We start from the raw sequence: 15493 nt of genomic DNA, 5'->3' as shown, positions 1-15493 counted from the left end.
TAGATTGATATACATATATTAAATATTACATATAACGTTAATATGTAACATTCACTTTAATTTAAAATTTAATTTAATAGAAAAATTATTACAATTAAATTAACTAAAATGAAGAAATAGAAATAGAAATTATAATGAAAATAACGTCTTTTCTTCTTTTTTTTCATGCAGTTTAAATTTCTGTTATCATTTATAATTTTATATCAGACACTCGGTTTCTTAATTATAATCTTCGCATTATATTAAACGAACGATGAAATATGAATTGAAAATTTCAGGCGCGCTTAGACGGAGCTCTTTGGATCCTGGTGCCAGACGATTCTCTTTGGGCACACCTGCGATTCCTCATAGAGCTTCCGATGCTTGTCTAGATCCTGTGCACGCCGCCATCCTCTTTCGAGACGCGAGAGGGGTGAGTGTTAACTTTAATCAAAGTTTTTATAAATCGATGTTGGTTCATCAATGTTGTTTTTCCTAATCTATTTCTATCTGCTAAGATCTTTATCGGGGATAAGTAACATATAGAGTGTTCCACATAAACTTGCAATAGTTGCGATATGTTCCGTTCACATAAACTTGTGGATGTAAGAATGTAGAGGATCCATATAATATGCAGAGATATAGAAAATTAAAAAAAAAATACCCAAAATATTTACTATAATACTTAGACTACGGATGTTTATGGATTGACGAGAAATTTTAAAGTGTACAAATGTATAAAATTTCTTTAACTATGTCCACAAAAATATGAAACTGAATAAATAATATTTTATATATTTGGTAGAAAAGACTTCACGATCGAAAATTTTCACTTTAGATTTTTTTTTTTATATTTCAAGGTCATTTTTTATAACTTTTTAAAATAGTTTTATAGTATATAAGATAGTAAATAAATAATATAAATAGGTAAATAAATAGATAATGGTGAACAAGACAATTATTAATATACAATATGTGTCATTTATGATGGCTCTAAAGAAGAATGTCGGATAATATTTTGTCGGAAGGTGAAAGCGGATGGAAGGTGAAGCTTATGAGCCTTAGCGCATGAATTAATATTATGTACATAGATAACACCCATAAAGTTATTCTTATTTTGGCGATTGAACGCCGAGAAGTTTATGTATTTATCATTAAATTGCAGTCATTCATATTGTGTTTTCTAGTAAACCGAAAGCGAATAGAAATTTCAATATAAAGATTTTGTACACTTTTGCTTTTCTGTAGATTATAGTCTATTGATATAAAGATAAAAGAAACGTTCTTCAGTAGATATTAATATCTTTCCATTATTTAGAGAATCAAATGTACGAGTATATTGAGGGCATATTAAAATATATAAAGTTTCATTAAAAAATATTAGTGAGCTCGAAACTCAATTAATTTGAATTAATTAATTATTATTAAATATAATAATGAAAATAATAGTAATAATTATCTATCCTATCCAATCGCATTAATAAAAGTGTTTTAACTATGCTGATGATTTCCAAGATCAACTTCTCCTATATCTTTTCTTTTTATATTCAACTATGTTAATAGGCTCTGTGCCTTTATTAGAAAGTAGTATTAGAAATTTATACACGAGTAACATGATAATTGTCTGAAAAACGACACCTCAGAGCCATAAAATAAACATGACATGTGCATTATTTTAATAAAAAAAAAAGTAGTTGCTAATAATAATCTTAGTAAGTTGATGTGATTTTAGATAATAAAACAACATTCAACCGTGCAAGTTATATGGAACATCTTATATATCTAAAGACTGAGTTCAAACTTCTTTGTTCTCGTATGCTTTAATTATTATTTTAAGTCGTATTTAGTTGAAGACGATTAGTGCAAAACATAACGATATACAAATATTTTTTTCACTTTTTTCTCGTTCTCCTTGATACAAGCTTCTTGCAGCGGTCAATTTTTCATTATCACGCATTCCATGTGAGATAAGAAGCTCCTGTTTGCAAGACTTGACGATATCCAATATCTGCATCGCGTTACGCGTCTGCAGTGTCCTTAGGCTATGGTTTTCTTTACAAGGTTGCTGGATAACCAACGGATAACGAACATAAACAAAACGTTTGCAAGTCGCTTATTTTTTTTGTTTTTCCTCTTTACTCTAACTCATTATACATATGCAAAGCATTTGTATATATCGTTCGACGAAGCTCGAGAAGAATCTAGGTCGCAATGAAAGCTTGGAACATAAGAGAGAGGGAAATTCAATAGAATCGTGTAGAAAAGAAGTAAAGTTGTTCTCATAGGTGCTTTATCATATTGGAGAAATGGGACAAGGTTATCCTTTTTGCTTATGTATCTAGTCAAATGAATGAGATATGCAACAAACTCATAAATGAAAAGTTACCAACTTGATACATAAATTGTTCGTTAATGATTTTGTTTTTTCTCTTACCAATTAAACACATAGATAAAGTTGTAATGATCGGTAAGTAGTATCCGGCAGTTGGTAAAGATGATACCTACGACATTTTGATAATGTTTCTTAAGTGATGGAACAGCTATTCTTCCTATGTTATCGACGCTAGTTTCAGTTCATTTTTATTGATATTTGTTAACATGCAGTTGATTTTCTTCTCTGCATTTTTCATTTCATTTTGTGACGACTCTAATTTTAGTATTATTTTTAATATTATCGATTTACCACAGAATAGTACATACTGCAATCACCTACAATGCTACAACATTAATAGTGCAAGAAATTTGAACTATATATAGTTATGAAATAATGAATAAGATATAGGATACGATACGGTTGTGTACACAGGTGTGGAAATTCCGGTGGAGGGAGCTCTTAATATTAGGAATTGTGTTTTACAAATCAGCCGCCATAGAGTGTTACAATCGAAAAGTTAGAATTTTGTATTTAGCGCCATCCTTTGGTGAAAGTATTGAAGGTAAAAAATATAAATTAAAACACTAAGCTTACTCAATGACTGAACTAAATCATTTTTCACAATTCTTTACCATTAATTTAAGGTAAATATATATACACACACACAGAAAACTGTACTTTGAATGAATTAATTATGAACTATTATTAAATATGTATTATTTTCAACGAAAAAATTTAACAAAATTACAACTTCCAAATCAAATATGCATACATATATTTAATATTTTTATATTTGACGTGTATATTGGAAAGTAAATTTGTTTTTAATTTTCTTAAATTCGTTAAAAAATTGTGTAACTATTAGCTCTATCTGTAATACATGTTAATAATGTCACTTCCAAAGTACATATGATTGAAACATTTCAATATTACTAAACTTTTTATTGTAAAAGCAAAATTATAGTATAGTAAAAGCAAAAGTATAGTGTATTTTAGACTTTACAAAGGATTTTAATAATGAAAAAAATATTTATATTATATAACATTTATTAGACATAAGTTAGATATAAAATAATAAAAGTACGCTTTTTCTTTCCACGCCCCCTGTTAATCGATCCACCGTGAGATGAGTACGTGGCTGCATTAAGGAGAGAGAGATAAAGACAGAGAAAAAAGGTTCTCACTACTTTTACACGATGGCGTTACACAACGAATCCTAACTTCTCAATTGAAGCGCCGTATTGCGGACAAATTAAGAAACATTTTCCGATCTGTATATATGGCCGTGGCTGGGGCTAAGTTTTACATAGGCATAAGGTAGACCAGGAAATGTTTGTTAATTTGTTCGCAGTAAAATGCTTCAATCGATTTGTGAAGCTTTGTCGTACAGCGCGACCTCGTGTCTTCAACCTGTAGCACGACCGTGCATAACATTTTCTGTATCACACGAAATATTCTATAGTTACTTTAAATATATTCTGAAAAATTATGAAAAGTACTTTACTTCAGTTTCATTTATATTCTTTACCTTCAGGGCACACAGTTATTGCTTTCACCGAAGAATGGCGTTAAATGTAAAGGTTTAAACGTTATAGCTAGTTGCCGATTTGCAAAGCGCATCTCACGATCATGATCACGACATTAAGGCTGAATGCACACGAGCGACATTTTACCGCGGAATCTTGCTATGACCATACAGCTGTCTTTATCGTTCTTAATAAGAAAACAAAGAAAGAAATATGGTCACAGCGAGATCGTATGGTAAAATGTCGCTCGACTGCTTATATTTAGGAAACATATGTAAAGAATGTGTTTTTATCGAAACTCTATCATGACTTTAAATATAGAATCGAAGATTGTACGATTTGTTAAGATGTATTCTTGGAGCTTCGTCAAATATGCGTCGTGGAAAGGGTGCAAAAATTTGCTACCAGTAATATATAAGTTTACGAATAGTCTTGAAAAACATTGTCGGGTAATATAAGACCTAATGTTCTTCACTCTCCATTCTTATTCCTGCAACTTTTTATTCCTCTCATTTTCATTCTTCTCGTTATTTTTCTTCTTCGTGTTCTTATTTTTATTTACAAAAATTGAATGCCCAAAACTCTTCGAAAATCCCTTTTATTTACTCGAATTGTTTTCTATTTCTAATCGCAAAATATATACCTAAAATTTATTTATTTTCATTTACTTGCTTACTTTAACTCCCTATAACATGACGTAACTTGAAAGTTATATTATTTAGTACTTTAGTTACAATAGTATATAATAGTAATAATAGTACAATAGTATTTATATATATAAACCTGTCCTTTTAAATATTATTTCGTATATTTATTATTGTCATATTTTCTTTTATTATTACTATATTATCACGTCAGTAACAATTATTAAAACCTATCACTCATATTAGAATCAGAAACATTTTGTTGCAACATAAATTCTATCCGCCTCTTTATTTATATGTATAAGTAGGTTATCAAAGTTATAATTAAGCTGCAGATTTTTATGCAAATTTAGAGTTTTATAAACACAATTAAAGAAACAAAATTTAGATAGAAATTTGCTTTAACTATTAAAAATTATACCGAATACTTTACTTTTTATATTTTATGTAGTTTTATATATTATAGATATGTAATTCACACACCTTTAAATTTTATGCAAATGAATAAAAATCCGCAAACTAGTTATAATAAATGTAACATTGCTAAATGAGTCGATATAAACCGTTTTCCTAGAGGTTATACAAGATACATTATTCCTACTATTTCCATTAGTCTCTTAATAGCGGGGCATTCAGAAAGGTTTTATAATGACAAATATCGCTTAGAATAGATCGAATAGATCTTCATTCTTTGCATGCAAAACAATTTGGCTAGAAGAAATTAAATAATTTTAAGATCGTAAAAATGCAGTAAATATAAATAAATTCCAAGATGTTCGTAACAAAATAACATAACGTGTAAAGACGAATGTTAATTGAATTTATATTTATATTATATAAGATTTACTCTAGCAGATTGAACATATACAGCAATTTAATAGTAATCAACCATATTTTTTTATGAGCAAAGAAAAATCTGCTTATATAGAAGATCTAATTACACCTCTAAAAAAAAGTGAAATATTTAGGGAAATTATATATGTATCTCCGCACGCACGCACGCACGCACGCTCACTCACTCACACACACGCGCGCGCGCGCGTACGCACGCACGCACGTTGAAATTCGAATAAGTTCTTTATTTTGTATCACTTTCTCTTATTCACGTTGTATTTATGGCACATGCCCCTATGCTTATCTGAAACCTTATCGCTTGTGTATCCATAGTTGAACGGCAACTACACACGATAAAGAGTGTTTACAGTCTGCGCTATGAACGTAGTTAAATACATACCACACATATGTATGTTATAATCTCAATATGAATAGACTTTCGGGTACAGTTACTCATAAATTCGTGTAAATCATACGAACCACCAAAAGTATTATAAAATTATGAAAGGGGTTAAAAATTTAAATAAGATGTAGGCGCCCGCAAAACGATATCTATGTACAATGTACTTAAATACTTCGAAAGATACGCTCTATTGATAACGTAGTATAGGAAAAAATATACAGAAAAATCGATTTACTATAGACTCTCAACGTAGATAATTTCGTAGGTCATATCTTGAATCGATTTGACTATCAAGCGATTTAAAAAAAAAATTTGTTTGCCGTAAGCGTTATCTATTACTCATCGTGTACCAAAGCTGTATAATTTGCATGATAAGGACCGTTTTTATCGCGCCCTTTTTAGATCTACCGATGTTCGTGAAGTATAAAGTATAAAAGAATAGAAACAGTTCGTAATCTGCATGCTGAAGTTTAAGTAGACATCAACGTTATTCGCATTCGATCACACTTGTGAATCAGCCTTTGTGCGAGCTACTATAATCGTTGTTTTGCCGCGAATCTTTAGTATTCATTATGTAACTCACGAATTTTAGCAAATTTTGATTTTTCAAATATTTATTGCTATATATTTTCAGAAAATTATTGCCCTTTCAGTTTTTCATTTTTATTGCGTTTTTTAAACTGGTACTCTGATATTTTGATACTTGTATAATTATTATAATATTTACAAGTTTTGATCAAGTTTTTGACAGAAAATGACGAGCTTGTTTCTATTATTTTACTTAAGAATATGAGTAAGATGTTTTATGGTTTTAGGATGTATCTATGTTTCGTAGAAACATTTTGGTTCTTGGTTTCGGAATCATTTTGGTTGAGTACAGTAATGATTGTTATAGATATCGAAACTATGTTTAATTTTATATTATTGTATATTCTATTATTTTTTTATATAAATTATCAATAACTACATAAGGGAGATTCATATACATGTATATACATTTCTTTTTTCCCCAAAAAGATATCCATCTTAAAGTTTCAAAAACATAATGTATTTAATGAGATCGAAATTTTCAGAAATATGATATATTCTTGCGTCCCGTAAACATATAATGAAAAACGACTTCGATAGTAAAAAGAAATAATTCTCCTGCAAAGATTTACTATTTATCACGATTAATCATACTTAAAATTTATTACCTTTTAACGATGAAAATATTTTTAACTTTCCAATTAAATTCGATACTCGATTATATTATTTATTGCTTCACATATTGATTTTGTCAGCCCTAACTGACCAACTTTGCTATACTCTACGATTAAAATTTGGGCCATCAATCAACCATATACATTATACATATCTATTATATATATATATTAATATAATATAATATATATATATATATCAAATTAGTCTCATAAGTCTTACTGTATTAGCCATAATCCATATACGTAAATATTATTACAAGTTCTTTAGAGTGACAAAAGGCGCACACAGATCAGTGAGAGAATAATCAACGTAAATGAAGATTCACGCGGCGCACGTGACTTTCCCAGGGAAAGAAACAGAAAGTCCATGAAATTGCATCGGTTGAGTGTCGCGCGCGCATACGAGCCGATGCGCCGTAAATTTCCGACACAACGTGTCGCGGACTCCGCCGCGCCGGCTTGAAAGCCGATCCAGTTTGCAACGAGCGACCGCGCTGGTGTTGTCCGTGACACTAAAATCCTCGCCCCCTTGACTTTGTACAATCTCATCACAAGCCGATTTAAATCAGCCTAAATTGTCCACGAGGAACATTTTCGTGTTACTTTCGAATAACGATACTTTACATATATTGTATTACTTTCGTTATATGTACAATGTACGTCCTGAAATGTTCAACCGATTAAGTTCAGTTCTCGATGAGATATCGAAGAAACTAAATACTCGTTTTGTTAATCAATGAACAAAAGACAATTCTTGTATTCGACGATGTGACGATGAACAGTAACAGTGATTTAGGTCAGTGTAGTTCAAGGTGAAATTGATTGTGAGTCTAGCCAAGTGTGAGAACCAGTTTTCCCGAGTTTCCTCTCATACGTTACGTTGAAACTTGGTAGATAGGTCGATAGTTGGTGGCCTGTAATTCGACACGTAACATCGGCTATCACCACCGGAAACTTGACAAAACATAAATGACTTTGAACTTTGAGGTTGGATCTTTGTCAAACACTTCGCCTCGTAATTCTAACCTTACTATGATCTTCAAATTTTTTCGTATACCAATTTTACCCTTGTTTCAACGAGTAAAACGGTTTCTAAGCTTTCTAACGAAGAGTAATTTCAGCATAATATTGAAACGATAAATCATGTACATATATCAATAGCTTAACTTTTATATAGCTTTTGAAATTTTCTTCAAATTTGAAGAATTTTTGGTTGAGTTGGATATGAGTCCAATAGGCAGGGTTAAAATTATTTGGAACATCCTGTTTCGTATCGTTGAATAGAGTGCAGAGGAAAGTTTCTGATTTGCGAAAGAAAGAGGGAATAAATTGCCCCTTCGAGCTGATAAGACGTCGCACGTCGTCAGAGTGACAGCATGCGACGATGCGCTAGGTCAGTGTTGGTATTGAATTCATGCAGGATCAAAGACCGTTGGGAATGTTTCCTTCGAGATAGAAACATTACCACGAACGCTGTTGCGGGCCTCGTTACCGATGGACAGCCACGCCACGACAATGACGAACACTTGTTGCTAAAGGCTAGAACGTGTGTCGAACGAATACCTGCTCCTGTTCTTCTCTGACATTGTTTCCTATTGGAATTATTGCACTCGTGGGGGTAACACACAGTCTGCTATTCCACTCGTGAAATAATGAAACTTTCCTTGGATACTGTCGTTCCCGGATGAATAGAGTGAATTAAGGTTTTCTTATTGATAGGGAATTTCGTTCGATATATGTATGTTCGATTATGTATGTAGATTTGACTAAGTTCAAATTTTCTGGTTACTCTTGTAGATATTGGATAATCATTAGTCACATACATACGTACTTCCAAATTTTTTTTAATGAAAAATATTCCAAATCGAGAACTTCTGAATGAAGTTTTAAAATTCTGAATGAATTTAGATTTTTTATTGTGAACATGAAATCAGGTTATAATTCAAAATTTTGTTAATGATCCTATTAAAAATTCCTGATAAGGACGGTGATTTATAGTTAGATAACTTAATTTTCTTTCGTATGTTTTTTGAAAATTATGCATGTCAAAAATTTCCTTAATATTGTAGCAGTTTGACATTTTATAAATTTGTTTCTTGGAGAAGTTTAATATTTAGAAGAACTTTAATATCTATGATATTGATGTAAATTTTGAGTGACGCTATTTATACGTTTTATATTCACTTATCACGGTGACGTACATAATGGTTCTCTCTAGTCCTGATAATTAATTACCGTACATTTATCTTTATGTGAATGACCATGTTTACTGTGACCGGTTTTGTAAATATTTTCATCGGGCAAATATGTTTAGATTATTGTTTGAAGATGCGAGCATCGTTAAACAATATTCACATCTCTCTGGTAGATGGCTGACGATTCTCGCAATAAATTCCGCTATTATAAGAATATCGGTCATCATCCAAAACGCTCGTTAGGATAATATACTGATGCTGCGAAAATTCACGTGACCAATGTTTACCACACAAACTATATTTTCATTTTCGTACAATTATGTACGTTTATTTTCAAATTTAATCATCTTTCCGTGTTTGGATCTTTATGATAATACGTAATAACTTTTCATGTTCATATGTACTAAGACCACATTTCTTAATTTTGCCAATTTATCTATGAAACCATAATTTTGTTTTTAAATTATAATATATTATATTTATATAAAAGTATTATAATTTATAATATAATTCTTCGTATCGTTTATCCAAAATTAAATAATTTTCTTTATAGGCTGTATTAATATTTTTAATGGCGAATTCATTAAGGTTAGAAAATAATCATTTCCGTTTCCCAAACACAGAATCAAGGGACCAAAAATCAAAGAATTATTTGATAAACCAGAAAAATAGGTTAACTTCAAATAAATAATATCACGTTCATAGACGTCCATTAACGGAATTTTTGCGTAGCTGTGCTATTTAAATCCAGTCTTTTCACAAGTTGTATGTCCGTTCAACTATATTTGACAATGAAAGAAAACTGGACTACAACAATGCACGAACAAGCTTAACGATGGTTAACATCGATAGCCTTTATTTGTTAATTGCTTGAATTTGTTTAATTTTCCCGTAGGAAAATAAATTTATTTAAAATGCATTATATACATACATACATATGTATGTATGTAGGTATATCGTGGAAATGATTTATAATAAATTTATTTACTTACTTAATTTTAGAAATTAAAAAAAATAAAAAGAAATTTTAGAAATAGAAATTTAGATATTTAAATGAATTCAATTATTACTAAAAAATTAATATTCGTAGCAAATAGAGTTTGTTTTAATGGATAAGTATAGCGAGATATTTACATTTAGAAATAAATGCTTCGTAGTAAATTTAAAATCGTGTGAATAGACGGTACATGCTATTTCTAATAATTTATAGCTATTTGATCGATTGATCGTTAGTATGTTTCATGGTCGATCGTGGTTGAATACACGCCAGAAACAAGAGGTACCTTGTATTTTTAGAATCGTTTCATTTGCGCCTTTTTAAGCTCGAAGTCAACGAAGATGTAGCATGATACAATAGTGTCAAATCAACAGTTGTGTAGAACAAATTCCTACTAATAAATAAAATTCAATATTCCTCTTCCTCATCCGAATTTAGAATATTTCGTCTTGTTTCTTTGATAACATAAGTATAAGATAATTATAACATAAGTATGTTAATTATGAAATTAACTTAGAATTATTTTTACCTTTCATCATAAAAAATTTTATTTCGAAATTTTAGATTATTAATAAGATTTTCTTACAATTTATTAAATTACTTCATTTGAGAAAAATTATAAGATTTTGAGAAGTTCTGACATTTTGCTTTTTCCCGATATTTACTTTGTTTAAATATTCTTAATAAAGAGATAAAAATTGAAGAGTTGAAAGAAAATTTTAACAAGTATTATAGTTTAATTCTGATAACGCCGAACTTTTTAAACAAGTTTCATAAAAATTACAATGTAAATAAAATTCACAATGAATTTTAATACATTAACGAAATGGAAAAATTTATCATTTCCGCTAATAATAACAAATTTACCGTTAAATATTAATTTTAATAAGAATAAAGAAGATACACTAAACTCCTGTGTTATATTTTGATATATTTTTTGATATACTTGATGGATAATTCATTGACATATTTCTAAGTATATATAAATGTAAACAAAATCGAATCTGGTTCTAGTAAAATTCAATATAAAAAAAGCTATACCGATCTAATATAACCATTGGGTCCTATGAAATCAAACACAATCGAGAAGTTTGATACTTATACTATCATAACATTACAGTACTCTTGGTATTACAACATGGTTCAAACCGTTCTACAAAGCCTTGGCATGTCTTCAGGAACTCTCTTTGTGGCGCTAATGACACAGAAAAAATAGACAGTATTTATATCGATCGATCTCCGAGCTGTTTCGTAGTGCATACATATTTGCGAATTATCCGATAGAAACGCAATAGCCATAAGAAGAATTTAATTAAAAACAAAGAATTTATTTATAAACGATCATTCATTTTATTCATTTTATTATGCATTTCTAAAGAGACACCGGAAATTACGTATACTGTCACATCCTGTAATTTCAAATTTTATTAACTTATCGTAACAAACGATTCATTTACCATAATTACTAGTCCTTAGATTGCAGGTAGAAATAAATAAATTTTAATCAATCGGGCAGTTAAGATGGAGAAATGGCACAAGTGACAAAATATTTAATTTAGGAAACCTGCATAGGTATAATTCATGAATAAAGTTAATTTTCAATAAAAGTACGGTAGAAAAATCTGTGTGTTTCGAAATATTAAGTTACACATTAACAATATATTGTTATTCAATCAATTGTGGAGAAAAACAATAACCGCAAGAAAATGTAAAACGAGATTTCTTTGCATACTTCGCGTTTGAATAACTCTAAACATTTTTCTCAAATTTTATTAAATGCGAAGTGTCAGAATATAAATCTCTCTCTTAATTAAATTAAATTGGTATAAATTTGGTTGTTTACAAACAATACATACTGCTTTTCTTTTTTAAGTAATTAGACCACACACATGCGTACTTATAAAAAGACTGTGTATGTTTATATACTTGTAGAAAATTTAGAGATTCAAAACTGCAGGAAACATATAATATATTCAGAAATACATATATAAAATATTCAAGTGTAGTTATTTATAATATTTAATAATATTTAATTTAATATGTTTGGTTCCGTCTTATAATTGTGATAATAAAAATATGAATTTGTATAAACATCTACGATCTAGTTATAACAAATTTTTATATTCGTAATGAAACCTTCTAGATAAATATAAATTTCAAATATTTGTGTTTATATCTATCTTGTATCATTTGAGGAAAGAATGCATCTGTACTTCATTCATATCGTACAAAACCCTTGAATTATATGTATTTACTTCCTCTTCTAAGAAAAGAAAATCCTGACTTTTAATTTTCTTAATCATAAATTAGTCTGAATTTTGAATTCTCCCTCAAAGCGGAAGAACTGTTATATTGGTCGATATTTTGAAAACTCACCGCGTTTCGCAGCAGAAATTCCATTGGTGAAATAAGCACGTTGATCGTGATCGTTGGCGCCTACCTCGTCCTATCGTGCGTTCGTTTATTATGCTTGTTATATACGTGTATTTTGTTCGGCAATCTACTCTACGGTATCACTATTCTTGGCACGGATCGAATGAGTCTGTCTCGTCTGTCTCGTCTGTATATGTATGTTGGTTAAAAAGAAGAAAAAAGAAAGAGTTACGCCCATCGAAAGAAAAGAAGGCACCTAGTGATTGGTGATTCACGGAAAACACCGGTTTCTCTCATGATTATCGCTTGTCGGTAGCTGTCGGTATTTTTGTATGAATTTTTTTGAGTTTTTCTACAGCGGTGTACACAAGTCTCCAACTAGATATTATATATCTTTTACTTTATATTTCAATATTATATTTCAAATATAATCGCGATATTTGGAAGAATATTAACTAATATTGTGTATAAGGGCATGGCAACGAAAAGAAAACATTAAAAGTAATATGTAAGCGCTGTTGTAATATAGTTATATAACACTAGTTGAAATTCTTTAAAATATAGCTCTTAACGTATAAAGTGAAAAATCTGTTTGATCAGAAACTTTTGTCTGCTACTATATGCTGTTTTGTACTCATCTGCGTGTTAACTATTTCATTCCTTGTTTTTAGCGTAAGCTTTTTAAATTTATAGTTCAAAAAATTTTTTATGTTTTCTCGGATTTTATTTATGATGTACAGCATATTGGAAAAACACATTATTGCGTGTTTGGAATATATCTGCGTGTCGATAAATATTGGCATTGGTATTGCGTAGAGAAGCGTTGCGTGGGTATTCATAATGGAAGACATAGACGAGATTCTACCTTTTCTCGACAGAAATAGGGATATTGTTAAAAACTTGGAATTAACTTAGGTGCTGGGAATTATTTATAGACATATTTTGTATATATTATAAGTACAGTATATATTATGTTTCTTGAAGGTTTTATTAGAAAATTTATTTAAAATTCTACCTAAGAACTACTTTTGTCTTTACAATATGTGTATATAGAATTTAAGTTATAAATATCATACGTGCTTCTATGGAAACATTATGGTGTTATAGTCGTTTTTTTCTATTTTCTTTTCATAAATAGGAGACATATGTGTATTAGAACAACCAATAATTAATCAAAAGTATAACATATTAATATTACATAATGTTTTCCTTTTCATCACTGCTAAACACCACTAAACGAAGACGTTTCTTTTCTGGTTTCATCTAAATATCCTCATCTTTTGAGCTTTGTTAATTCATGTATGATTTCATCACGATAATGTGTTAGCTGTAAAAACATCGACTTTTTGTCAGGAAATTTTCGAGTTGCTACTTGTCTTTAGCGAAAAAGCTTTTGAGAGCAAATTAATCGAAAATTTCAATATTTCAAACTTTCGTAAGCAAATCGCAGACAACGCACATGAAAAGCATCGAATGACGTTAGGTTGCACTTAAACATTCTCATTACGTGCAGTTTTGTATTGGGATTTCCCCTGTTCTCTAACCGTGTTACAGCAAAACTGTGATGTAGGAATTCTCAAACTGTGTTACAGCGAACTGTGTTACTCCGACAACGTATTAAAGAATTATTGATATCACACTCGTATACCAGAAACTAGTCTATTGTTCAAATAACATTTTTATTATTATTCATTAGAAGCTGTTATAAATGAGAAAAATATATATGTATTATTCACGGGTAAGGAATTGAGCAAATATGGTCATTTTAATAAATAATTATAAATAGGCTTGAACGAAGTATCACGTAGCCACTTTTAAATAATATTTACTTCTAATATCATTTAACTGAAATTGAAAGAAAACGACTCTAACGAATAACGTATTGAAATAAAATATGCTTACCATTATTTCTTTTCAAATTATTAGATAAAACAAATAGTATGCTTAAAAAAAATGTAATGAAATCTTATTTGTATATTGTTAAGATTTAAAAGTCGTTTAATATTTCTCCGAATATAATATTGTGGGACAAGTCAGTAATTGTATTATTTAGTTGCTCATCTAATGTATTGTTACAGAACTTTGCCAAGAAACTTGTACTTATTTGCTACTCGCAACGTCATACATATACGCGCAACGATAACGCAGTGTAAAACCCGAAGAATCAACGAGAAAATTAGAAAGTGTTCGCCGGTTTTCACGAACTCTCGACAATGATACCGGCAGACACTTGACAAACTAATCTCTGTAAACTTGCTGCAATTTACTGACCTGTGGAAGAAACGTGGTCGTTTAGAATCTAGAATTTAGAATCTAGAAGAATGTTCCGTACGGTTAAGTGAACGTTTTATTTTGCTCGTAAGAAAGGTATTACGTGATCTTCTGATATATTTCTATCGTAACGAATTCTCTCGAAGAGAAGTAAATGTGAACGACTGATTGTGAGAATTTTTGGTTGAAAAATGAATTTTTATATATGCCTACCTATGTAAACTATATATTTCAGCTAAATTAATAACAAATACACAATTTAAAAATTTTTTATATCTATTTGAGCTATTTGACGTTTTTATACTTTTAATTATGAAAGCTAGCAAGGTAATTAGATTGATACGTATGTAGTTATCTTTTTTAATTTTCTTTGAAATGTGAATGAGAAATAATCTACATTCTTTTGACCTTTTGTAGGGACTTTTAATTTGGATTTGACTAATTATCAGTTATTCAAAAGTTAATATATTCTAGAGCTGATAAATCATAGCATGATTCACTATAATCTATTTAGATTCAAAAATGAAACTTATTAGAGAAGTTTATTAGACAAAAACTAATAAAGATATTATTTATATCTAAGTTCCTAGAAAAAAGTGGCTATATTTATTTCTTTTAATAAAATATCGCCATAAGAAAACATCTTCATTTTTATCGAAGTTTCTCATAAAAGGAGATTTTCCTGCTTCTTT

The 15493-nt window shown here is 29.7% G+C and overlaps 2 protein-coding genes across 2 annotated transcripts in view; one reads left to right on the top strand and one right to left on the bottom strand.

Moving 5' to 3' along the window:
• The window catches only part of Fws (Conserved oligomeric Golgi complex subunit 5 four way stop), a 221738-nt gene that overhangs the window by 127751 nt on the left and 78494 nt on the right, over window positions 1–15493 (bottom strand). The gene's annotated exons all lie outside the window — the stretch shown is intronic.
• Window positions 1–15493, top strand: part of Snf4agamma (SNF4/AMP-activated protein kinase gamma subunit) — a 132019-nt gene that overhangs the window by 90890 nt on the left and 25636 nt on the right. The window contains exon 8 of the mRNA XM_072004953.1: window positions 279–412. Within this exon, the coding sequence (XP_071861054.1) occupies window positions 279–412 (134 nt within the window). The remainder of the gene's footprint in view (window positions 1–278; window positions 413–15493) is intronic.

This window comes from Bombus fervidus, chromosome 1 (assembly GCF_041682495.2).
Source record: "Bombus fervidus isolate BK054 chromosome 1, iyBomFerv1, whole genome shotgun sequence".
Lineage (NCBI taxonomy): Eukaryota > Metazoa > Arthropoda > Insecta > Hymenoptera > Apidae > Bombus > Bombus fervidus.
The sequence above is the reverse complement of the archived record's forward strand: the minus strand, read 5'-3'. Positions and strand labels throughout refer to the sequence as shown.